At 51.2% G+C, this 26,179-nt stretch overlaps 1 protein-coding gene across 1 annotated transcript in view; it reads right to left on the reverse strand.

Annotated features, from left to right (window-relative positions):
• Positions 1–594: 594 nt before the first annotated feature.
• Positions 595–26,179, reverse strand: part of ALDH4A1 (aldehyde dehydrogenase 4 family member A1) — a gene marked incomplete at its 5' end in the record, with an annotated part of 28,030 nt that continues 2,445 nt past the window's right edge. The window contains 12 exons of the mRNA XM_042780259.1: positions 595–707; positions 1,548–1,666; positions 2,475–2,596; positions 3,530–3,682; positions 5,185–5,232; positions 5,401–5,597; positions 8,719–8,792; positions 12,017–12,204; positions 13,409–13,483; positions 13,561–13,710; positions 17,383–17,538; positions 18,419–18,466. Coding sequence (XP_042636193.1) covers positions 595–707; positions 1,548–1,666; positions 2,475–2,596; positions 3,530–3,682; positions 5,185–5,232; positions 5,401–5,597; positions 8,719–8,792; positions 12,017–12,204; positions 13,409–13,483; positions 13,561–13,710; positions 17,383–17,538; positions 18,419–18,466 — 1,443 coding nt within the window. The remainder of the gene's footprint in view (positions 708–1,547; positions 1,667–2,474; positions 2,597–3,529; positions 3,683–5,184; positions 5,233–5,400; positions 5,598–8,718; positions 8,793–12,016; positions 12,205–13,408; positions 13,484–13,560; positions 13,711–17,382; positions 17,539–18,418; positions 18,467–26,179) is intronic.

Raw genomic sequence — 26,179 nt, forward strand, 5'->3', positions numbered from 1 at the left:
TGGGCAGAGGCACCTGCTGGCTCAGGGATGGTGAGGACGGTGGGCAGCCCACCGGTGTCCCTTGTACCATACAGCATCGTTCGCCAGACCTGCAGGCCACCCTGGGGCACTCCTAACCCTGCAGGCAAGGTGGCCTCAGAGGCAAGCCTGGGCTGAGGTCAGAAGTCTTGCTAAGAGCCCCAGAGCTGCCTCCTTTTCCCCAAGGACCCTGGGAGCTGCTCTACCTCCATTTCCCAGGTTCTGTAGTCCCTGGGCCCTAGTACAGGGGAGAGAATCAAACAGATGGAGAGGCAGCCAGGCACTAAGGTCCCACCTACCAGAGGGAATTTCTAGGACAGCTGGCAGGGGCAGGTCAGCAGCCCTGTTCCTCCCCAGCATGATTCATGAGCCAAGCCCCTGCCCCTGAGCAGTGAGTCAGGAGGGCCAGAATACAGGCCAGAGGGGCGAGGGGTTTCTGGCCTTGTTGCTAGGAAAGGGGCCATCCCAGGAAAAGCTGGATAGAAGGGCTGGGGGGCGGGGACGGGACACCAGTGTAATCAGAAGTCAGTCGTCTGGACAGATAGACAGGTGGGTGGTGGGAAGCGCTGGGTGAGCTCATTGCATGTACGAGTAGCGCCAGTCTCCCAGGGGCTGGTGGGTCTCTTTGATGACCTGGGGCGAGGTCCAGCGCAGCACGTAGTGTGGCCCTCCAGGCTTGTCATTGGTGCCTGTCAAAAGATAGCTCAGTGTTTGTCTGACAAGATTCAATGGTTCTGGGAAGATGGGAAAGGGGTGAGGAGGAGGTGATGGAATAAATGGGGCACCAGCATGGGCAGTGGGCAGCAAGCTTGCCCTGCACACATGCCCAGCTTGGGGCACTAGAAGAACATTAGACAGACATACAGAAGGCATGGCACAGGAGGGATGTGCCTCAAAGCTGCTGAGGTGAGAGGGGCCGGCTCAGCTAGAACCAAACATTCACAGAAACCAGAGGCTATTGGGCATATCCATGCCCAGTATACACGGCCTGAGTTGGCTGAGGCAGGAAGTGACAGGCAGGGACGTGCCATGGCAGCAAGGGTGTTTGCAAGGCAGGGAGCACTGGACTGGCAGTCAGGACACCTGGGTTCCAGCCCTGGCTCTGCCACTGCGCAGCTGTGAGCTCTGGCAAGTCATCACCCCTCTCTGAGCCTCAGTTTTCAAACTATGTGCAAAATGGAGTGAGCTGTCCTTCAGTGACCTCAAGCATAGTAATAAAAAGTATGGGTGCTGGAACCAAACTCCCAGCACCATCACTCCCTAGCCATGTGACCCTCAGCAAGTCACTTCCCCGCCCTGGGCCTCGCTTTCCTCCTCTGTCCAACAAGGATAATAACAGCAGTACCTTAGCTCACGAGGTTGTTGAGAGGACTGAACCTGTTAGTGTGACTCAAAGGCCTAGCACAGTACCTGGCACCCAGTGAGTGCCCAGAAAATGGTGCTATTCCGATGACTGTTAATACCCTTGAGATGAAGGAAGGTCTTCTGCTAAGAATGTGGCTCCCCTCTGGGAAGGAGGACTCACTCACCAGAGGCTCGGGCTCCCCCGAAGGGCTGCTGGCCCACCACTGAGCCGGTGGACTTGTCGTTGATGTAGAAGTTGCCGGCAGCATTCCTCAGCATCTTTGTGGCCTCGTGGACAATGTCCCTACAGGGGCAGAGGGGCAATTAGAGGGCAGCCAGCCTCCCTCTGTCTCCCAGCCCCTGACACCCCTGCTGCAGCCTACATTAGGCCAAGCCTGGGACAAGCAACACTGGCCAGACACTTGCTGTGGGTCCCTGGGCAGGTTGCTTAGCATCTCTTGAGACTCAGCTTCATCCTCTGTGAAGGGAGTAAGTTCACCTGCTCATAGGCTGCTGCAAGGATGGAATGGGGCAATTTATGAAGCACACATGGGTCAGGGCTAGATCCAGGGAGGGACACACATGTTCTAATCTTCCTGTCCCTTGGGAGCTATGCGGACTCCTAGACCCCTACTCCTTCCTTGAAGTTTAGTCCCACCTCCAAGTGCTGGAGGAAGGAAAATGCAAAGCCATGGCTTCAGCATCATGGGGCCCAGGTTTGAATTATCTCTACAAGACCAGCAGTAACCTAGTTTCCCTCTGTGCACATGGGGTCATCACCTTCCTCAGTCTCATCAGAGTCGGGGGACTGGCCTAAAGGACCGATTCTCAGGCCCAGTCCACAGAGATTCAGATTCAGGGGTCCACACAGGAGTTGTAGAATCTATATTCTCAACAAATAGCCAGTTGCCTCTCAGTACCTTGCTGGGCAGCCTGCCTGTCAGTGCTGAGGTGAAGGGGAACAGGGATAAAACAGGGAGGCAGCAAGGCCATGAGAGCAATGCCAGAACAGCCCCCAAGCAGGTGCTCAGGGGTGGAATGGGACTAGAACCAGCAGGGGCAAGAACATCAGATTTAGAACAGAAGGGACTGCAGCTACCCTGGCCACTCACTTATCCTGGGCAAACACTGCCCCCGTGAGGCCGTAGCTTGTAGTGCTGTCGACCAGCTGCAGCGTCTCCTTGTACTTGTCATCCGGGTAGACATACACGGTCAGCACAGGCCCGAAGATCTCCTGGGAGAGAAGCTGCAGGGTCAGGCCCTGCACTAGGACCAGGGCCTGAGCCCTCCTAGTCTCCCTGCTCATGGTCTCCCTCCCCCTAGTTCCCTGACCTCAGCCCTTAAGAAGGACCAGTCCTTACCTGTTCCCTCTGGGAGTTCTGGTAGCATAGTGCCCAAAGCACTTGACTGCTAACCAGAAGGCTGGTGGTTCAAACCCACCAGCCACTCCTTGGAAGGAAGGTTGGGCAATCTACTTCCATAGTGATACTGCCTCAAAAACCCAAGGAGGATCGCCGTGAGTTGGATCTGACTCGATGGCAGTGTGTTTGGTTTGGTTGGTTTCTCTCCGGGCACAGGAATGTCTTCATGCCCTGCCCTGCCCACCCCACCCTAACCTGGCAGAAGAGCCAAGGGAACTTTCTGGCCCTCCCTGTAGCCAAGCCCACACCTGGAAAGTAAAGGGGCCAGGCCCTCAGAAATAGGAGGCTTCCAGCAGCTGTTGGCCTGGGAACCCTTCTCCAGAGGGCTCATGGTCCCCACTCCCTTAAGGGGCTGGGGGAAGACCTCATCCCTAGCAGTCCCCAACCCTGTGCTGCCACCTGGGCAAATGCCTTGACTTCTTCACCTTATTCTCATTTATAAAATGTGAATGATAGGACACACCTCATCTCAGTCAGGTGCCTAGCTGTCGTCAGCCCACAGTGAGTCCATCATCCCTGCAGTCACCAAGGCTGCTATGGGCAGTGGAATCCAGGTCAAGGACAACGCCTGAGCTTAGTACCTGGCCTTGCTCTCACTGGTGTGAAACTTTCCCTTTTGAGCACCTCACTCCTGTCATCTGTCACTCTGAAAGTACCCAGCTATATGATGTGCTTAGATGAGACTGTTTTCCTCTGGGCTCCAGATGCCGGGTCCCATCTGGCCCCCTCTTTGCCCGCCCAGTCACCTCCTTCATGATGGGCTCCTGAGGGTCCTTGCTCTCGACAATGCAGGGTTCCACAAAGTAGCCCACAGAGTCGTCACACTTGCCCCCAGCCAGGACGGTGAGGCTGGGTGAGGAGCGGGCATGCTCCAGCCACTTCTTGATACGGCCAAAGGACTGGGGGGCAGGGAAGAGAAGGTATTAGAGCTGCTGGGAGACCATTCTAGCAGCCCCTCCACATACTCACACCTGAAACCCCTGCTCCTGAAGGGCCACCTTCTGAAATGGGGTGGCTGGGAGTGGGGTAGGGTGGAGAGGGCAAAAGCCAGATCCGGCTGAGCCACACCAGAGACAAGAGCAGATGTGTGTGTGTGTGCGCGTGAGAATGTGTGTGTAGGGATGAGTGTGTGGATAAAAATGTGGGGGGTGTGTTCGTGTGCATATGCATGGCCACATCTTTCTCTGTTTAAGCAAACAGGTTATGTGAGAGAGAATGTGTGTGAGGGTGAGTGTGTGTAGGGGGGAGAATATGGGGGGGTGAGTGTGTATCAGTGTGTGTACAACAGAACTATATAGGTGTACTTAACATGTTTCAATCGGCTTTCAAACAAAAATTTTGTTTTCAAGTGGTATTGATGGAATGTTTAACTTGCTGTTAACAAATGTTCTTAAATAATAAACTAAACACGAGAACAAGTGTTTACAACTTGAAAGATATCTTCTTGTTGCTGTTAGCTGTCACTGAGTTGATGCCAACTCATGGCTGCCCCACAGGTGCAGCGCAGAATTGTTTTCACTGTGCAGGGCACAGCATTTTCAAGGCTGTGATCTCTTGGAGGCAGATCAATAGGCTATCTCCGAGGCGCCTCTGGGTGGGTTTCACCACCAACCTTGTGGCTTGCAGGAGAGCACTTAACCATCAACACCACCCAGGGACTGTGTACATATGTGTAAATATCTTATTTGCATATTTTATATTTAAAATATGTTTAAGTTATTATATAGTATACCTAATACATTTATAACTATATATTTTTATAAATGTTATATTTATATATAGGCATATGCATGGCCACATCTTTTTCTGTTTAAGTAAACAGGTGTGTGTGTGTGTGTGCATATGTGTGCTTATGTTCATGCCTGTAGACTGACACACAGCTACATATACATGAGCACGTACATGGATATTCATGTGTACATGCACATATGTGTGCCTACATTTATGCATACAGGCATGTGTGTGCCTACGTATCTGTGGATGTGCCTGTGCTTATGTGGGTAGACCTACATGAGTGTCTACACACACAGTTATATATGTCTACATGAAAATGCACATGTATGTGCACTTAGGTTCATGCATGCAGATGTGTGCCTATTTGCATGTGTGTACATGGGTGTGTGCATGTGTGTGTATGTACACTACGCATTCAGGAGGGGCCTATTGAGCCTTCCAGGGTGTGTGGGAGATGAGTGCTTCTCTGGTTACAGATGATTCTGCCCTGTTTAAAGCCGTGTGTGTGTGCATGTGTGTGTGCACGTGTGCATGGCTACAGAGCTGCCCTGCTTAAAGCAGTGGGGCTGGGCTGTCCTCGGGTCAAGGGTCCCTGTCTCATCCTCCCCCTCCTCCCTCCCTAGTCCAGGATTCACCCCCCAGGAACGCCCTGCTTCCTGCCCTATACCTTGGCATCAATCACTGCGGAGAAGAAGGTTCCAAAATCCTCTGCAGGCTGGAGGCCAGGGAGACACCAGAAGAGACAGACCAGTCACCCGCAGGCTGAGACGAGTCCTCCGCCCCACACCCGCGGCCCCGCCCGCACAGGCCTCTCGGGATGCTCTCATTGCCAAGCTGCCCAATCCCATCAGCCCCCCACTGCGCCACAGCGGGGGACACTCACATCGCCCACTTTGATCCTGCTGTGTTCCTCCAGCAGCCGCCCTTTGATCTGCGGCCACAGAGAGCTCGGCACGTAGAGGCGGGAGCAGGCAGAGCACTTCTGGCCACCGTACTCGAAGGCTGAGCGCAGGGTCCCATTCACCACGCTGTCCACGTCGGCCGAGCGGTGGACAAAGTGGAAGTTCTTCCCACCACACTCTGTGGGGACAGGGGGTGGGGAATGCCTGGGGAAGCCAGCTCTACCGGCCAGCTAAGAGCCCCAAGCACTGTCCACAGGGCCTCAGGGTCAGCCCCCAGCACTGAGTGGACGAGGGCTGGGGAAAGCATGGAATCGGAGCTGGACAAAACCCCAGCAACTGATCAGCCAGGCTCACACACCTACTCTACAGACAGGAAACAGGCCAGGCAAGGGTATAGGGTACCAGCCATCACTAAGTCTAACCCCTCCATCATACAGATGAGCAAATCAAGGCCTGGGGTAGGTGAGCTGTACAACATAAAAGCAGAGGAGAGACCACAGCCAATCCTGTGCCCTCTCCACCCCAGAAGCAAGCACAGCTTTCTAGGTGATGGCGGAGGGGGTAGTTCGATCCCATGCCAACTGCCCAGGCTGGGCCCCTTCTCTTTACTCACAGTGGGAAACCACTTTCTACTTTACTTAGCATGAGATAGTCTCGGGCAAGTCACTTCATCTTCCAGGCTTCTGTTTCCTGACTCAAAACACCAGCTGACAGTTGCTCATGGTCACAGACCACTTCCTAGTGCCAGACTCCGCTCAGGGCACCTCGTGGGCTTTATTTGTCTCACTGAAGCCTCACAGCAGTCTCCTATTATCAGGCCCATTTTAAAGGTGAGGAAACGGAGGCAGAGAAATGTAATCACATGCCAAGGTCACCCAGCTGGGAGTAAGCAGTGGGCTCTCTTGGAGCCTTAGGGAGGAGGTGGGAGGGACACTCTGAAGAGAAAACCGAGCGCAGCTCTATGAAGGGGCTGATCGTCCTCCATCTAGGAAAAGTCAGATCAGGGAGCATCAGGGGGTTCAAAGTCAGAAATGCCACAGTGCATCCCAAAGACACCCCCATCAAAGCCACCAGCAACTCAAGGAGGGGGTCCAGGCACCTCATGGGCCCCACCTCATCCTCAGGGACAAGAACACTGAACCACCAGCCCAGCTCTGCTGTCGATGTGCTGGGTGACCCTGGACAAGCCCTTCTCTCTAGGCCTCGGCCTTCCCGTCCAGAAAACGAGGCCTCTGCACCAGGGCACTTTCCCAGAGAGTATCCCAGACTCTCGGTCCACAGGGTCTCTGAAAAATAGGGTTCCATGGCCTAATGAATTTGGGAAACACTGTACCTTAGCCTCGCTCCTAAAGATTGTACACTGCAACCTAGAGCATTAAAGGCTCTGAGAAGTCCTGCAGGAATAAGTTGTGCGTTGCTAACACAGAGCCTGATTTTCTTGACCAGGAAACTGTCTTCGTGGGAAAATTAAGATTTCAACAAGATCTGGCCTGTGCCAGCCTATCAGCCCCTTACCTTATCATCCTCTTTTCTCTCATGACCCCAGCTACACTGTATTCTGTGTGTTTTTATGATGCTCTCAGATCCTGTAAGTCATTATGATGCTTTCAAACTACATAAGTATCATCACTCAAAATATGAACTTAGAAACAGAAATATGTCTACCTTTGTGAGGTTCTCTAGCATTAACTATACATCATTAGAAACCTGTGAGTCCTAAGAAAGGTATTTAGAAATTTTCTGAACTTGGACATAGAGACATAGAAGCATATGAAATATGTGACAAATGTAACCCCTAAATTCACTGACCCGGCATCACAAAGAAACATAACATCAATCTAAACAACCTCCCTAATCTCTAACCTTGAAGACGTGTCATGTGGCTACTCTCTAACCCTGCAGAAAAGAACTAACCATGCTACTCTTTAATGTCATAATGGCCCTTGTTATGTGGTGCCAAGGTGACAAATACACATATTAACCCTTCATTTCTGCTCACTCACTGAGAGAAGGCAGAGATGAACCGGCATTCTCTCTGCTGCCCTAACCCTGGCCTCCAGCTACAAGGGACCTCCACCAAGTTCAAGTCCAAGCTGTGGCTAACCTTTCCTCTTGAGACCTCTTATTAAAGGTAAAACCCTAGAGTCTAAAGATTTGACCTCTAACCACTGAACTAACCCTGTGACTGTTAATTCTGATTTTCTGGCTTTAAATGAATATTGTGAGGTCTTACTTGCATGTCTTGCAATGACTTGAGTTTATACATGACAAACCTAAATATCTATTAATTTTCTAGGATAAAACCTTACACAACACTGGCCGCCTTTCTTTTCTTCAAATACAAGCACATTGCCCCACCTCACAGCCCTCCCATTTGTAGTCCCCTCTGCCAGAACGGCAGCCATTTGATACAGCAGCCACTGGCCGCTGTAAATTAACTAAAACTAAAAGAAACAAAAATGTCCCTTCCTCAGTCACACTGACCACATTTCAAGTGCAACAGCCACGTGTAGCTGGAGGCTGCCGTCGGGACAGCGCAGACCGGGATGCTTCTGTCATCATGGACAGTTCTAACACAGAGTGCTGCTGCCTTGACAGTTCGTCCACAGATCCTGCACGGTTGCCAGCTTCTCACTGCTCAGGTCTCAACTCATAAAGGTTGCCTCCTTGAAGAGGCTGCCCCGACCACCCTAAGTTGCCACACCCACCCCTTTGGCCTCGACTTCTGACTTCTTTTCCAACTTTTATTTCTTCAGAGGTCTTTTCACTAATGACATTTCCTCATCTACCTGTTCATTGCTTGCCTTGACTATAGGAATTTAAGTCCAGGAGGGTAGGGGCTGTGTGTGACTCTCTCATTGCATCCAATCATCCAAAACAATGCCGGGCAGATACCGCCTAATCTGCTGAATGAGAAAATGAATGAACAAATGCATATCCCAAGGCTTAGGTGTGCTGGGAGCTCTGGTAGTGTAGTGCCTAAGGCACTTGACTGCTAACCAGAAGGCTGGTGGTTCAAACTCACCAGCCACTCCTCGGGAGGAAGATGGAGCAATCTATTTCCGTAGTGATACTGCCTCGGAAACCCAAGGAGGGGTTGCTATGAGTCAGGTCCGACTCGATGGCACAAAACAACAACAGGTGCACTGCATGACCTCCTGAGGGCCATCAGGCAGAGGCTCCGTCCCTAAGGACCCCCAGTTCTTGGCTTCCACAGAGCCGTCTGACATATGGTTCTTCGTGCTGTCCAGGGAGGGATCCTTAGGGCCACAGGGAAGGGGCAGAGGAAAGACTCTTACCTCCTGCCAGGCGTGGGAAGGTCCGGAACCGGTCCAGATTCTGGGCTACCTGCTTCCACAGGTGTTTGAAGGTGCTGAAACCAGGGAAGGATAGAGTGGGGATCAAGGAATCGGGTTCAGGAAACGGAGAGGGTGAGGGTCCCATGGGTGGGGAGCAGGGCAACTGGGAGGTCCACCAGAGGAAGGGGCTGAAAAGCCCAGGGGGCAGCACCAGAGTCAGCAACCCAGCAGGAGGCAGGCAGGGGTTGCTGGGGGTGGGGGTTGGATAGATGGCAGCAGCTAGAACAGCCTACATTCTGATCCTAACGGGAGGGAGAGAAGGGAAGCAAGACAGTGCAGGAGACGATGTCCAGGCTTGGAAGGTAAAGGGTGCAGGGCTGAGTCCTGGTTCATTCGTGGCTGTGTGGTCTGAGCCTCAAATTCCTCATATGGGAACTACAGGAAACCATTCCCACCTGGCAGGGCTCGTATGTGATTAGTTCTACTGGGAGAAAGTACCTCAGACAGGCTGGACACCCTGTGGGTCCCTGACGGCAAACTGTCCCTACAGTGGGAGGAGCACCTGCAGTCCAATTCCTGGGCTCAAGCAGCCAAAGCAAGGAGGGGCCTGAGAGAGGGAGCTCAGGCCCCCGCCCTGGAGCTGTCACCCTGGAGGTCTGCACCTCATCCCAGGGCTCTGAGTGTGACCAACCTCAGCACCACAAAACAATAAAAATGCTAATCACCTGGCAGCCAGTGACACAGTAGCTAATACTAATTTATGACTTTCCTATGTTTAAGCCTGCCATTCATCAGAGCATGGCAAATGGGGGCCAGGCCGGTGCCGCCCGCTAATCGGCAGGGCCCCGTGGGGCCCACAGCTAGCAGAGCGGGTCTTTTGGAAAACGACCCTACTCAGCAATTCTGGTGGTGTAGTGCCTAAGGTATTTGACTGCTAACCAGAAGGCTGGCAGTTCAAACTCACCAGCCACTCCATAGAAGGAAGGTTGGGCAATCTACTTCCGTAGCGATACCACCTCTGAAACCCAAGGAGGGGTCACTATGATTTGGATCCGACTTGATGGCAGTGAGTTTGTTTGTTTTTTATTTTTCAGCAATTTTAATGCTGCCAGCACTGCCTAGCAAGCCTTGGGGCGGGGGGCAAAGCCAGAAGCTCCAGGGAGACCTAAAAGAACCTCAAGTTTCAGACCTGGACACTCAGTTGCCTTCAGGTATCTCCACCTGATAACCACTGGCTCCTCACATGCAGAGTAACCAACTCATAATTCCTGCTTGCTTTCCGGCACCCATGTGAGGGACTGATGCCAGAGTCCAACGTTTCACCCACTCCCCGCCTCTCTCTCACCCCATGGACAGCCAATCCCCATGACGACGTCTCCCTTCTATTTCCTTTCAATCAGCCCACTTCTTTCTGTTCTCACTGTCTCTACCCGGACCAAGGCCAGGGTTGTCCCTCCCCTCGATGCAGGCAGCCTCCCAACAAATCTCTTTATCTGACTACTAGAGAATTCTCCACACGGCACCAGAGAGGTCATCAGATTAGAGGGTGCGAACCAGGGCCTGTAGGGGGCCAGGCAGGGAAAGGAAGTGACCAGGTATCTGGAAACCCAGCCCCTGGTGGGGACAGTGGGGAACTAGAGCCTGCCTGCTCCTCTCCAGCCAATGGTACCACATGCAAATGGAGGCGCAGGGTGGGCAGGGTGACCAGTTTCTCAAGAAAAGCCAGCATGTGGATTGTATAAGAAATTGTCCTAATTTTATAAAGTCCAACTGTTGTTGTTGTTATGTGCCATCGAGTCGGACTTGACTCATAGCGACCCCTCCTTGGGTTGCCAAGGCAGTATCGCTACGGAAGTAGATTGCCCAACCTTTCTTCCAAGGAGTGGCTGGTGGGCTTGAAGTACGTGCCTTCTGGTTAGCAGTCAAGTGCCTTAGGCACTATGCTACCAGAGCTCCTAAAGTCCAACTAGTAGAGGCTAAAAGAAATTTCAGCTTATTACGGGGACCATTTTGAGGGCCCCCATATGCAAGCTCTGTTTGACATGGAGATCTGATTAAGCCACTTACCCAGCTTAAACCTTTAGTGGCACCTGTCACCTTTAGGATAAAGTCCAGACTCATTTGCAGACCCATAAGAGCCTCTGCAAGAAGCCCTCGTGGCCCAACAGCTAAGTGTTCAGTGACTGAGAGGCTAGAGGTTCAAACCCCCGCAAGAGGCTCTGATCAGAAAAACCTGATGATCTGCTTCCGTAAAGATTACAATTTAGGAACCACTATGGAGCAGTTCTTTCTGTCACATGGAGTTGCTATGAGTTGGAATCAACTTGATGGCATCTAACAACAGTAACAAAGACCCTCTGCAGTCACTAGATTACGTCCCCTGAGAGCTGGGACCTTGTCTATGAGCAGTGCCCATCACACAGCAGGAGCTAAAGAAATAACCTGCTGAGTGAGGGAATAAACAAGAGATGCTCACAATTGGGCAGCTGCTTGCTTCCTGTCTCATCTCAAACCATGTCTCATCCACACCATCTACCCTCTGGCTCCAGAGCTCCACACTCCAGCCACAGACGCCTGTTTCCAATCCCCAGGGTACAACATGCACTGCTGCCTAAACCAAAAAATAAAAACCAAACTCACTGCTGTCGAGTTGGTTCTGACTTAAGCGACCCCTTCTTGGGTTTCCGAGGCAGTATCACTACGGAAGTAGATTGTCCAATCTTCCTTCCAAGGAGTGACTAGGGGTTTGAACTCCCAGCCTTCTGATTAGCAGTCAAATGCCTTAGGCACTACGCCACCAGAGCTCCCCACTTCTGCCCAGGTATAGGCTATTCCCTCTCCTAGTACATGCTTCTGCCATCCTCTCCCCTTTGCCTGGCCAACTCCTGCTTTCAACTCTCAGCTTAGGTGTCACCTCCTCCAAGAAGCCTTCCTTACTCTCCTCTTCCAATTCATCCCAAGCTCCCTCCTGCCCCTTCTAATGGCCAAGGCAGCACCAAAATCAGTATTGCCAGATATCTGTAGGCTGCACTTCTGGCCCCAAAGCTCCTTCCTATTCACGGACTCGTTTGAGCCTCACACTAACTCTGCCAGGTAAGGATCATCTCCTCATCATACAGGTGAAGAAAGAGAAGCTCAAAGGTATGAAGCGCTCACGCCCAGCCACAGTGGGTGGCAGGGGAATAGTCAGTGGCTGACCTACGAGTTCATAGCTCCAGGTCCCTGAATAGCAGGTAACAAGGTGGTTACCCAGTGACCTTCCCCAGTGCCACTGTGCCTCCCACATTCCAGCACTTACGGCACACTGCCAGTGAAGTTGATACCACAGAGGTGCTCTGAGCTGGTGATGGTGTCCCCGAACAAGGGCCCATCTGCTGGCACAAACTGGATGATGTTGGGGGGCAGACCCGCCTTCCGGAGGATGCGGTAGACAGCATAGCTGGCCAGCATGGCAGTGTCACTGGGCTTCCACAGGACCACGTTGCCCTGCCCGAGAGGTGTGATGATGATGTACAAGGCTGGGGGCACCAGCCAACTGACCGCCAACCATGGCTATCCCTCACCTCAAACCACCACCTGCCCTCAGCTCCCTAGGACTGGCCAAAAGTACCTGTCTGTGATAGGCCCCTGTACCAGCCAGGATGTCCACCCCTCACCCCTCAACTGACCTCACTCCTCTAAGTGTCCAACACTGTGTCCCACAAGCCTGTGTCCTTGAGGTCACACCCCACCCTGTCTGCTTCCACACTCTGGCCAAGGCACCCTTTTTCCAGAAGCCTGTGCCAACATCTGTATGTACACAGTGCACAGGGATGTCCTGGGCAGGCACATCTGCACACACCCAAGCATCAGAGCCCTTTGTGCCTCCTTCTCCCACTATTCCGTGGGAAGCCACCAAGGCCTTCTATGGTCAGGGGCTGGGTCTCCCTCACCAGAGTGGGGGCTCAAGGACAATGGCCACCATCACCTGGATCTCAGCAATGGAGTCCAGTGACTTTAAGCCCCTGGTCCTGAGACAGCCTCAGTCTGAATCCCTGTCTGCCCCATCATCTATTAGCTGTGTGACCTAGACAAAAAAGCCACTGCTCTGTGACTCAGTTTCCCTACCTAGAGGCATAAACACAGTGCTCACCTCTTAGAGCTGTTGAGAGGATTAAATGAGGGCCAGCACTAGCCATACACTAGCACGCAAAGGTGAGCTATAATGATCCTCGTTACTAACACCAAAACCAAAGCTGTTGCCATGGAGTCCATTCTGACTGAGGATAACCCCATGTGGGATGGAATAGAACTGCTCCATAGGGTTTCTTGGCTGTGATCTCGCAGAAGCAGACTGCTAGGCCTCTCTTGGAACAGCCAACCTTTAATTGCAATCCCCACACACACTAAGCCCACACTGGTATTAAGACAGGCCATACACACTGTCTCATTCAATCCTCCCAACTCTCTAATGTAAGCTTTCTCATTATTTCTACTTTACAGATGAGGACATTGTACCTCAGAGAAGTTCAGGGACTTGCCTGGAATCATCCAACCTTAGATGAGATTTAAGCCCAAAGCACTTCCACTGCCCCAAGCTGTTTCCACCTTCTATGCTTGTCCCCACAACCTGAGGCTGAGACCTGTGGCCCTGCCTGCCAAGCCTAGGATGACCGCAAGCTTCCTACCCAACCACAGCCCACCAGCTCACCATCAGGGCTGGAGCCCCTGCCAGGTTGCCACCGATTGCAGTGAAGTTGAAGGGGGAGATGGCTGCCACGAAGCCCTGGGGACAGAGGCGGTGGTGAGGTTGGAGCTTCAGGTGTCTGGCAGCCCCTCCCTTGTCCCTATCCGTGCAGATACCTCCAGCCCCCGGTACGCCACACTGTTGGTGCTAGGCGGCACACTGATGGGCTGCGTGCCCTCCAGCTCCACAGCGAACTTGGCATTGAAGCGGAAGAAGTCGATGAGCTCCGCCGCAGCATCAATCTCTGCCTGGATCACTGTCTTGCCCTGTGGAGGGAGCCGGCAAGGGAGTCAGAGAGGATGTGGAAACCTGAACCAGTGTTAACGGTGTGTGGCTGCTGCTAGCCCTCTTCTGACATTGAACCCTGGGCCCACAGAAGGCATCACGCCTGGCCATCGCAGGGGCTGGTCAGCATTTAGAGGGCTGACCAGGGCCTGTCTCAGGAGACCTGACTCTTGAGCTGCACCACCACTTCACTTTATGGGCAGAATGACCCTCAGGGCCTGGATGGGTGTAAGGAGCATTTACTGATCACCTACCACAGCCTGCCACCACCCATCTGTCAATGTGCTGCACTGTGGTGGCTTGCATGTTGCAATGATACTGGAAGCTTTGCCACTGTTACTTCAAATATCAGCAGGGTCACCCAGGGTAGACAAGTTTCAGAGGAGTTTCCACACTAAGGTAGACTAGGAAGAAAGGCCTGGCAATCTACTTCCAAAAAGTTTGCTAATGAAAATCTTATAGATCACAACAGAACAGTGTCTGGTTCGCTTGCTCTGGACACGTCATCAGAAGGGATCAATCATTAGAGGAGGAAATCACGTTTACTGAAAGAGAGGGCCAGCCTTGATGAGATGGATTGACACAAAAGCCACCATGATGGGCTGGAACGTGCTGGTGTTTGTAAAGATGGCGCAGGATCACACAACATTTCATTCTGTTGTACATAAGGTCACCGGGAGTCAGAGTCAACTCTCGTCATTAACAACCACCACCACCATGGACCACGCACCAGGCACTTCCCCACAAAGTCTGAGTCCTCACAGTAACTCTGAAAGGTGGTACAGGGCAATGCATCAATGATCAGGATCCTCAGACTAAAGTCTGGATCAGAACATCCAGTCAAAGGGGCATATCAGCATGCATGGGGACAGCTAGGCTGGGTTGGGCAGGGATTTCGGGGCACTGGAAGACCAGGGCAGGCAGAGACATTGTTATCAGGACACTGGTTGCTCTCTCCCCTGGGATGAGTATGTGGCCTCACTAAGGGAGCCTGGGCCAAGAACCAGGAGGCCACAAGACAGTCAATATTCCCTTAGGCTATCTGTTCCCCATGGCAGCAAATGTGAGCCCAGGACAAGGCATCTAGGCAGCAGGAATGGGCTCTTCTGGGTTGGGATGAGGTCCTCCTTGGCAGACACTGGGGACATGGGCCAGAAAAGTTGACCTCAGCTGTGCTACACCTGGCTGTGTGGCCACTGAGCTTCCTACAAACTTCTATCTTTAGCCAAAAAAAAAAAAAAAAAGGAAAGAAAAAACCCAATTCCAACTTATAGCAACCCTGCAGGACAGAGTGGAACTGCCCTATAGGGTTTCCAAGACTGTAAATCTTTACGGAACAGACTGTCATATCTTTCTCCCGCAGAGCAGCTGGTGGGTTCAAACCACTGACCTTCTGATAAGCAGCCAAGCACTTTAACCACTATGCCACCAGGGCTCCTTTAGCTAAATAAAGCTTAATCTGATCTTAGAGTGTGTGTATGAGTGTATCTCTTCCTGCCATATGTGACTTACTCACAACATTCCAGAGCTGGATACCCAACCTAGAGGGTTGCTGAGGGAATCAAAGGAGATACTGGAGCCCAGGGCTAGATTGGAATGAGGGTATGGAGCTGTTATACCACCTCTGTGCAGCAGGGGGCTCTCCCTACAGGGATGGCTGAGCAGGACGGTACAAGTGGGCTGACCTAAATGGGAGCCTGGGTCCTGGCTTCCATAACTTGCCCTTCACAAACCCAGGCTGGCTTACACCATCAGGCTCAGGTCCTAGGATGGTGAAGTCAGCTTCTCCCCCAGCCCCTTTGCCCAGTACATTCTGGGCTCCTAGTGCTGTGCCTCATTCAACGTGCATCTACTCTAAACACATTTATCAAGCTCCATTCTGCAACTCCATAAACACATTACATGAGGCCCAGAAAAAGACTGAGAACACTAAGCCATGACTGCTGTTGCTGTTAGCTGCCGCCATCAAGTTGGCCCCTGCCCCATGGCAACCTCATTAAGGAAATGCACAAGGAAATGAAACCCTGACTAGTCCCACACCACGCCCATGATCAGCTGTGGATCAGATCACAGTGATCCACAGGATTTTTACTGGCTGCTTATTTTGCAAATAGATCACCTGGCCTTTCTTCCTAGTCTGTCTTAGCCTAGAAACTCCATGGAAGACTGTTTAAGCATCATAGCAACACGCAAGCCTCTACTAACAGGTTGAGTGGTGGCTGCTCATGAAGTGCACTGGCTGGGAATCAAACCCAGGTCTTCCACATGGAAGTCGAGAGTTCTACCACTGCACCACTGCACCACCTCACTGAGCCATGATTTCACCAGCACCACCACCCGTTGCCATTAAGCTGATTCCACTCATGGCAACTCCATGTTTCACAGTAGAACTGGGCTCCACAGGGTTTTGGGCAGCCGTGACCTTTCAGAAGCAGATCACCAGACCTTTCTTCTGAGGGACCTTTGGTTTGCCTCACCCAACTTTTGATTAAAAGTTGCACACTTAACCATTTGTACCACCCAGGAGCTCTAATCCATGATTACTGTCCCTGAAAAGCTCATAAAGGAACAATAAATACCTTGTTGTTGTCAGGTGCCGTCAAGTCAATGCTGACTCATAGTGACCCTATAGGATAGAGAACTGCTCCATTGGGTTTCCCAGGCTATAATCTTTACAGGAGCAGGTCATCAGGCCACTTCTCCAGCAGAGCCACTGGGTGTTCTAACTGCCAGTCTTTGGGTAGCAGCCAAGCACTTAAACCACTGCACCACTCCAAAAACCAAAACCAAACTCACTGCCGTCGAGTTGGATCTGACTCATAGCAACCCCTCCTTGGGTTTCTGAGGCGATATCACTATGGAAGTAGATTGCCCAACCTTCCTTCCAGGGTGTGGGTGGGTTTGAACTGCCAGCCTTCTGGTTAGCAGTCAAATGCCTTAGGTATTATGCCACCAGAGCTCCTATCACACCACTAGGGTTCCTCATCCTTCCACATGATCTGTGCTGTAACTGATGAACGAACAACGTACTATGGGAGAAGGAGTGATCCTTTAGGCCCAAGAAGGTTCAGGAAGTTCATGAAGCAGGTGATTTTCTGGGCTTGACCTTAGGGCGGAGTGACTCACCCAGGCAGGCGACACTGTGAGAAAAGGCAGGGGGCTAAGGACACCAGTGTGTCCAGGGAGTCTTGTTAAATCCAAACTGGCAGGGAAGGGCTGGACAGAGGTCAGAAATGAAGGGTCTTTCTAGGGCTTGGGACTTGATTGTGCATGACAGAGAGACTTGCTGGAGGTGTGAGAAAGACCATGGGCAGGGCTGCAGGGCTCTGCCCAGTCCTGGCGACAGGAGGACTACACGGTCCAATGGCCATAGTGCAGGCTAAGCATAACGAGGGCCTGGTCTTAGACAGGGACAGCAGAGAAGGCAGGGCAGGGATATTTCCAGGGCAGGACATGCAGGCCCAGAACACTCCCCACCTTTTCTCAGTGTGTGTGCCTGTCCCCTCTCATAGACCTTGTCCCTTGAGGACATCTCTGGGTGTCTGGCACACAGAGCTGAGCTTGGTACCCCGAAGCTGTTTGGCTGATGTGGGTTGAAGTGAATGGGGCATGCCCATCTCCCTCACCCTGGCTTTGCCCATAATGTACCTCACCTGTCCCACCATGGTCTTGGCGAGGATCTCAGCCCTGTGGGGCCCACTCAGCAAATCTGCTGCTTTCAGGAAGATCTGGGCCCGGTCGGCAACAGGCTTCAGGTCCCACTCTTTCCTGGCAACCAGGGCGGCCTCAATGGCTTTGTTGAGCAGGGCCTAAGTGAGAGAGGACAAGGTTAGAGGCTTCCTCCCTGCTGCTAAGAGAGTCCCTGAGAAGTCAGCAAGGGGGAGACATCCAGGAGGCCACTCTCTATCCAGGGAAGACCCCTGGCTCCCTCAGCCCTCAATCCTCGTCCCCACAGCGGCAGACACTGTGCCCCACATCCAGCTGGGTCACCCCAGGCTCAATGACTGTCCTGTGTCCAGTTTAGAGAAGTCTGAGTGACCTGCCAGGGCAGCCAGCATGCCAAGGAGTTGGCCCCTAGCCCTCAGCTGTTAAACATGCTCCAGCTTCTTCACAAAGTCTAATCAGGATTCACCTTATTCCTGAAACTCTGTGCCCCTGAACTGCCTACCGTGCAGAGCCTCCAGCCCCCAAGGTTGGGACTTTCCCTTGCTCTGGCCAGCGTAAAACCCCAGCCTGAGACACACCTCTGCTGCTGGCATCCCAGGTATCATACAAACCAACCCCCAGATCCCCTGCCACAGGTCACCCTGTCCCTGCTCACCAGCCTCCCTGATGCCAATTCCCTGCCTGGCTTTCCATCCATTATTAATTTCCCTCACTGAGCCTCCCAGAATCAACCCTCATCTCCAAACCAGGGTCTGCCCTACTGCTCTGGGCATGTCAGGTATGCCCCAGGCCTGGCCAAGGCAGCTCTCACTTGGCTCAATTTAGCCCTTGCATGCCTGGTCCTGTTTAAATCACTCACGCAAACAATGGCCCTCTCAGTGCTAGCCCTACTCCATACCCTACCCGTGGCCAGATAGGGAAGTAGCAACTGAGGTCCACCTCCATGCCCACCCTCACGTCAGCAGCGGGCAGGGCAGGGCAGGGCAGGGCAGGAGCAGCAACCAAATGCTGCCAGGCACTCACCTTGTCTGCATAACAGAACTTGGCCACCTTGTGTCCATGGTTAAAGGGCTGAAAGAAAAGAGACAAGTGGGGTCACTGCTCCAGAAGCAGGGAGCCAGGGGAGGGCTGGGCACGCAGTTCATTTTTTTTTAAAAATGTGCTTTTGTTTTTGGTGAAAATACACACATCAAAACATGCTTCCATTTAATAATTTCTACACATATTATTCAGTGACACTACATTCTTCACAGTGTGTCAACATTCTCGGTGTTTCTGCTCTAGCTTTTTACCCCCATTAATTTAGACTCGCTGCCCCTCAACTTCTTGTCTAGGCTTTAGTTACTGTTGTCCCTTTGGCCTCAAATCATTTTTGGTTTTTAAGGCACATTACTTAAGGGTGACATTCTTTTTTAAGCTAAATGCCTTTTTGTTGTGGTTTACAGATGACTTCTAGGGACAGTTACAAGGTTTGGAGAGTATCCCAGGACATAGTCTCAGGGGTCCCCCCAGCCTCAATGGATCCAATCAGTCTGGATTCATTGGGACTGTGAAATTCCACATTTTTCCCCTTCTGTCAAGATCCAATTAGGAGCCCTGGTGGCATAGCAGTTAAAGCACTCATCTGCTAACCAAAAGTTTGGCAGCTCAAACCTACCAAAGGCTCCATGGAGGGGAAAGATGTGACAGTCTGCTTCTGTAAAGATGACATCCTTAGAAACCCTATGGGGAAGTTCTGCTCTGTCCTACAGGATCGCTATGAGTTGGAATTGACTCAGTGGCAGCAGGTTCATCAGGATCCATAACTGAACTGTTGGGCAATGGTTGCCAGGCACTGGCCAGTTCTTCTGGTCTCATGTTAGAGGACACAGCGGTTCATGGAGGCCATTGGGCCTGTAGTTCAGGTGCTTCTCCGATTCTTGGGCTAACTTCTTCTCCAGTGCTCCAGATGCAGAGACAAGTATATGTTGGATGGCTGCTCAGAGCCCATTTTCTTGGCAAGATTTCTTTGACACACTCTCTCTTCCCTCTCATCTCTGCTGGTTCATGGCCTACCTCCTTCCCCAGGAGGCCTTCTCCAGTCACTCCCTGCATGGGCTCCTCCCTCTCTAGGGCAGAACTCCAAGTCATCTGTCTCCAACAGTCACATCCTCTTTCAAGGCACCAGAAGAGTTCAGTCCAGAGGAGGACATGGGCCACACAGTTGTTCAGGAAAAGCCTGCATTCTGTGGCCAGAAAGACATAGGTTCAAATCCCAGCTCTGCCATACTAGCTGTGGAGCCTTGCACCACTGACCTCCCCTTATTAAACTTACTCATCTGGAAGATGGGGAGTGCATCCCCACCTAAAGCATGGAGAGGGATGAGGATCAGATGGGCTCATGGGGGAAAATCCTTCCAAATCAGCTCTGGTGAGTATGTAGAAAGTCTCTTCACACAGAGTTGATAACTTCCTGAGGTTATGAAAACACAAGGCAGTTTCTGCCCCCCACCAAAGTATGCCAGTGTCATGAAATGCTCACAACTCCTGCCATCCTCCAAAGTCGTGGGGGGAACAGGGCAATTATTTCTTGAGCTGCTAGAAGGAGACCCAGATCTATTCATGTGATCGGGAGATCCTCAACAAACACAAGCAGAACCTGGCAGTGCCAAACGCTAACAGAGCAACCCGGCGGGAAGAAGTTGCACTTCCACCCCTACTCAGGACTGGCATTACAGTTTATACTGGATATGGCAACACTTAGGAGCTCTGGAAAGCTCTGGTGGTATAGTGGTTAACCAAAAGGTCAGCAGCTTGAAGCCACAAGCCACTCTGCAGAAGAAAGATGGGACAGTCTGTTTTTGAAAAGATTTACAGTCTTAGAGACCTAATGGAGGTTTCTGAGTCAGAATCAACTCGGTGACAGTGAGTTATGAAGCTCTAGTGGTGCTGTGGTTAAAGCACTGGGCTGCTAACCAAAAGGCAGTTTGAACTTATCAGCTGCTCCATGGGAGAAAGATGTGGCAGTCAGCCTCTGCAAAAATTTAGTCTTGGAAATCCTACAGGGCAGTTCTACTCTGTCCTATGGGGTCACTATGAGTTGGAATCGACTGGATGGCAGTGGGTATATCAACACATTTGCCACTCAGGCTTTCAATCAGGAGCACTGGTGGCATAATGGTTAAACATTCGGCTGCTAACCAAAAGGTCAGAGGTACAAACCTATCTAGTGGCTCTGCAGGAGAAAAGACCTGGCCATTTACTCCTGTAAAGATTGTTGTTGTTGTTGTTGTTATGTGCTGTTGAGTCAGACCTGACTCATAGCGACCCCTCCTTGGGTTTCTGAGGTGGTACCACTACGGAAGTAGATTGCCCAACCTTCCTTCTAAGGAGTATGGCTGGTGGGTTTGAACTGCCAGCCTTCTGGTTAGCAGTCAAGTGCCTTAGGCACTACGCTACCAGAGCTCCCAGGCTGGGAAACCCTATGGGGCAGTTCTACTCTGTCACAGTAGGTCACTATGAGTCAAACATCAACTGGATGGCACCTAACAACACAACAGTCTTCCAATGGGATTATTTAAACCTGGGCTGCCCAATATGGTAGCCACTAGTCACTGTGGCTACTGAAATTTAAATTTAGTTCCTCATCCAACTAGCTATGGGTCAAGGGCTCACTAACCACACGTGGCTAGTAGCTACTGTGCTGATAATGCAAAGAACATTTCCACTATTATCACTGCAGCAAGTGCTACTGGGCAGTGCCAATCTAGATCTGACTAAAAAATGGCCCTTTCCCCTTCATTTTAACCCTTGCCACAGTTACCTAGATCCTGTCCACATCTGAGACTGGTCTGCAATGCTTAAGGGCCAAGAAGGTGACTCAGACCGGGGGGCTTCAATTGCAGCGTTTCCTAATAGATTCCAGGCAAACCCAAATCTGCAACATGAAACCGAACAACTAAACCCACTGCTGTTGAGTCCATTCTGACTCATGGTGATCCCACGTGTTACAGAGTAGAACTGCTCCACTGGGTTTTCCTGGCTCTAACTTTTACAGAAGCAGATTGTCAAGGCTTTCTTCTGTGGCGCCACTGGATGGGTGTGAACCACAGTGCTAAGACATTTGACTGCTCACCAAAAGGTTGGTGGTTCAAACCCACCAGCCACCCTGCCTTAGAAAAACTGGGCAACCTATTTCCGTAAAGACTTACAGCCTCAGAAACCCAAATGAGGTTGCTATGAGTCAGAATCAACTCGATGGTACTGAGTTTGGTTTGTTTTTTTTTGAGGTAAGCACAAACCATTTGTACCACCAGCAAATACAGACCCCACCCTCCCCAAATGCCCAGCTCTACAAGACTGACTCTGCAGCTATAACCTCCAGCCAGGTCTGTGAGACAACATGGGAAATGAAAACCAGAAGGGCCCAGTTCCCACACTCTCACCAGTGGGTAACAAAATACCAAGGACTCACTGCCTCAGAAAACCCCAGGTGCTGACAATGGCTACAGGAGGCCTGGAAATCTGCAGGCAAGGAAAGTTCTAGGCAGAGCTGTGATCCTGGTGAGCAAGGTCATGGGAAGGCAGTTCTCAGCCAACACCTAGGCACACACCTCACACCGACCTGAGGAGCCAAGTGACCTGGCCTGAGGCTTGCAGACCCCAGGCTGTGTTCCAGTGGCTCCAGGCGCTGAGCCTTCCGGTTGCTGAACTAGCAGCACGACCTGCAGGATGCTTCAGCTGACAAGAACCAAGGAAGTCATCACTGGCCATCTCTGCACTCCCATGACTCCACTCCAGTCCCACCAGCTTCCTTTCTATTTTGCCGGACAACGAGCCTCTCCCCACCTCTGGGATTCTTCACGTGCCCTTCCCTCTGCCTGATGGGTGACATCGGCTTTTCCCATGGCCCATAACTGAGGGCTGGTTCATCTTCTGTGAGGGAAACCCCTGTCTGCCTTATTCAATACTATGTCCCAGCATCCTGCTGGTGTCCAGGTGCTCGGCAAAGGTTTGTTGAATGATCGAGTGGACAGGGTTTTATTACCATTGTTAAAAAGTATCCTTAACGACAGACCACCAACCCAGCCAGAAGCCAAACCTGTTGCCATCAAGCCAATTCCGACTCATGCCCCATGTGTTACAGGAGAACTGCTCCATAGGGTTTGCCTGGCTGTAATCTTTACAGAAGCAGGTCACCAGGCCTTTCTTCTGTGGTGCTACTAGGTGGGTTTGAACCACCAGCCTTCTGGTTAACAGCCAATGGCTTTAACCACTGTGACCCTGCCAAAAAGCAAAGTTAAAGTCACCCTTTTGGCAACTGTCTTCCAACTTTAAACAGGTGTCTAGCAAATAATGACACAGAGCAGGCTACCTTATTCACATGGCCTGGCACAGATCATACAGTTAGAATCAACCAATCACACAACAACCCCCACTCCTCCCATTCCTCCGTGTGTCTGTGTGTGTGCATATATAGTTCTCGTTTTGTTCACAGCCAAGGTGGGTATTTGCTGTAAACTTTTCTGGGATAAAATTATTATCGCCATGATGAGGAATAAAAGGGATGGAGTGTGTCCCCTGCTTGAGGCTGGAGAAGACCCACATGTTCACCCTCAGGCCACCCTGTGGAGAGATGCCATGGCCATCCATTCAGCCATGAATCAGGAAGATCCCCAACAGTCACAAGAGGATGTCACTCCCACTCTCAGACTGGAAAACTGCTGGGGCACATGGGTGTGTGACACTTTTGTCAACGCACAACAGCTTCCCGCCCTCCTTCAAGGCAGGCTGTTTTACTCCTGTCCCATATCTAGCAAATCCTCTGCTGAGACATTTAGGGAGATGCCTGGAGGACATGGCGGACCAGCTATTTCTCTGGATCGGGGCTGCATACACAGATGCCTGCAAGGGCCAGGCAGCCAATGTGAATGAGTGACAGGGCTGGGCACATGCAAGAGGCAGTGGTGAGGCTTGGGGTCCACTGGAGAGGGCCCAGCTGTTCCATTTAACATGTGACGGCCTGCAGGAATGCCAACCTCATGTGACTACACCTTCTCACTTCTGAGAGAAGCAGGACATTTGGATTTTTTTATGCGAAGTCTCCCAATTTTTAGGTTTTAGAAATACTAGGCAGGTGAAACAAAGCTTCAAGCTATCACTTTGCAAGCTCAGCTCCAGATGATGGGAAACCCACCCCAGGAGCAGAAGCCAGGGCCTTGAAGGATAGCTCCTTGGCACCCCTAGGACTCGAGTTTAGTGACGGCCTTGGCATACACCAAGGGGTGGTGCACAAGAAACAGCCCCTGAAGCATTTGAGCATCAACAGGAAGACTCGTGAGGAGACAGTCTGGTGCACTGCCATGTTCTCATGATGCCCTTGGAACAAATTTCTCTCTAGGTGCCATATGGGGAATGGCTGTGGTTCCCCTACCAAACAGGTGGACTTTACTAAAAAAACACTGAATAGTGCACATGATGTGGCCACTAGCAAACTGAAGTGAAGTCTATGGCCACCTCCAGCAAGCACCTAGGACTCCAAGCTCCTCGGTTTGTCATCAGCCTCCTCCTACCCCCATCCTCTGCAGGTCCTTCCCTGTTCCCTCTTGTCTACTTCCTTTTCACCCATTTCAAAAGATTACCTTGCTGCATGTATGCAAATGAATAGGCTACTTTTAGGTCCTTTTTGGAAGTGGTCAGGGTATAAATGAATTAATTTGAATAAAAATAAATGGGATTGGGTTCTGGAGAACCTGGTTTTCACCCCTCCTTCACATCTTTCCAAGAGTCTTAAGTGTTTGGTGGTTAAGTTTCGTCCATGGAAGAAAGATGTAGCAGTCTTCAGCCATAAAGATTATTGCCTTGGAAACCATATGGGGCAGTTCCACTCTGTCCTATAGGGCTGCTCAGAGTTGGAATCAGCCTGATGGCAGTGGGTTCCCATCTGTCCATCCTGAGCTCATTTCACATCTCTGAACATGTTCCCTGATCTGCAAAATGGGCAGCCAACTCCATGCTCATCCCACCTCAAAGGGACATGGCAGGGATGAAAGAAAGAGTCATGTGCAGATGGGAAGGGCCTCGTGAAGGGGCTTGCTGGGGGTCCTAGAGGGCACACCAATCCAGCAGGAAGGTTTGTAGGAAGAAGTGGCCCTTGGATATGCCCTTGGTGCTTACTTCAGAATAAGCTCATTGTCAGATCACAAAAAGAAAACCAAAAAAGTTACCATAAAGTTGATTTTGACTCATGGTGACTCCATGTGTTTGAGCAGAACTGCGCTCTATAGGGCTTTCAATGGCTAGGATCTCTCAGAAATAGACTGCCAGGTTTCTTCCAAGGTGCTTCCAGGTAGATCCAAACTGCCAAACTTTCATTTAGCAGCCAAGCACTTAACCATGGTCTCCAAATACAGACCAGGGCTCCAGTGACTGTCCCTTCTTTGGAAGTGCAGTACAATGAATTGCTATTATGTAGTCCCTCTAGCCATAATCTTATAACTCCCACAAAATGACTGGGTGGCACTATGCAAATAAGGTAAGTGGAACCCTTGTGGGGGATCGGACAGTCTGCTAATACAAATAAGGTACAAGGAATTCTTGCAGGGTAAACCAAAAACCAAACTCACTGCCGTTGAATCGATTAGACTCACAGCAATCTCTCCTTGGGTTTCCAAGGCAGTATCTCTACACAAGTAGATTGCTCAATCTTCCTTCTGAGGAATGGCTGGTAGATTTGAACTGCCAGCCTTCTGATTAGCAGTCAAATGCCTTAGGCACTATACCACCAGAGCTCCCTTCTTGCAGAGTGGGACTACGTAAATAAGGTGCATGGAACCCTTGTGGAGGCTTAGTTTTGCCATCTCACTAGGCTTAAAAGGAGCCAATCTCAGAAGTTGAAGGGAGACTTCATTACTATCAAAAGCTGGGAGCAGAGCATATCCTTTGGATCAAGGGTCCCTGTGCTGAGAACCTCCTAGACCCACGAGACAGACAGAGCTAGAACCCTGGAGACAACACAAAGCACGAGATGGTGAGAAGTGGTAGCAAGCACAGCTGAGTCCAGTGGCAGAGAAATGGTGGAGCAGAACCAGGAGACTAGGGCAAGATGGCATGTGGTCTTCCCGACCCATGACGCAAGGCAGCTACAGTGGGCTTGCCAATTCGCGGAGCGAGCGCGCTGAGTGCCTCTGGGAAGGAGGCTACCTGCCCAACTAGGGCAGAGGCAAGGCCCAGGCAGGGCCCAGCAGCATAGGCCTCTGCAGGTATAGCCAACAAGAAGCTCTCTTGATTAAGAACTATATCCTGAGTTGTTCCTTACTTCCAAGTTGATCCTAATTGTAAATTACAACCTGTTAGTTCCCTAATAAACTCCATGAGTAGTCTGTGAGTCCTGTGTAGCCACTGCAGTGAATTATCAAATCCCTATAGACATAGTGTGTGTCACTGGCGGGGATGGCTGGTGTCAGAATTGGTAAGAAGGTTGGAGAGGAGGTATGGCTGACCTCCACCTCATAGGAATCAGCTTTTGGGCTGATGCTGATTCTTTCTCTTCCCCTGAAAAATGCCACGCTATTTTTACAGGAAGGACTATCTTTTATTCTGATATTCTGTCTTTCCTTCCTATGCTCAGTGTGTCAAATTATTCTAAAAAGATGGCAAAGCTGGGAGCAATTATTTTTAACTTCCTCTTGGCAGGGTCTGAAGTTGGCAACTTTACGACAGTCCCCCAAGATTGCTTTTTGAAGTTTAGCTGGTCCATGGAAATAAAAATCTGAGAATGGATTATGAGGCTCTTGAAGGCAGAGG

Source organism: Orycteropus afer, unplaced genomic scaffold (assembly GCF_000298275.1).
Source record: "Orycteropus afer afer isolate SDZICR_OR568_19922 unplaced genomic scaffold, OryAfe1.0 scaffold00031, whole genome shotgun sequence".
Lineage (NCBI taxonomy): Eukaryota > Metazoa > Chordata > Mammalia > Tubulidentata > Orycteropodidae > Orycteropus > Orycteropus afer.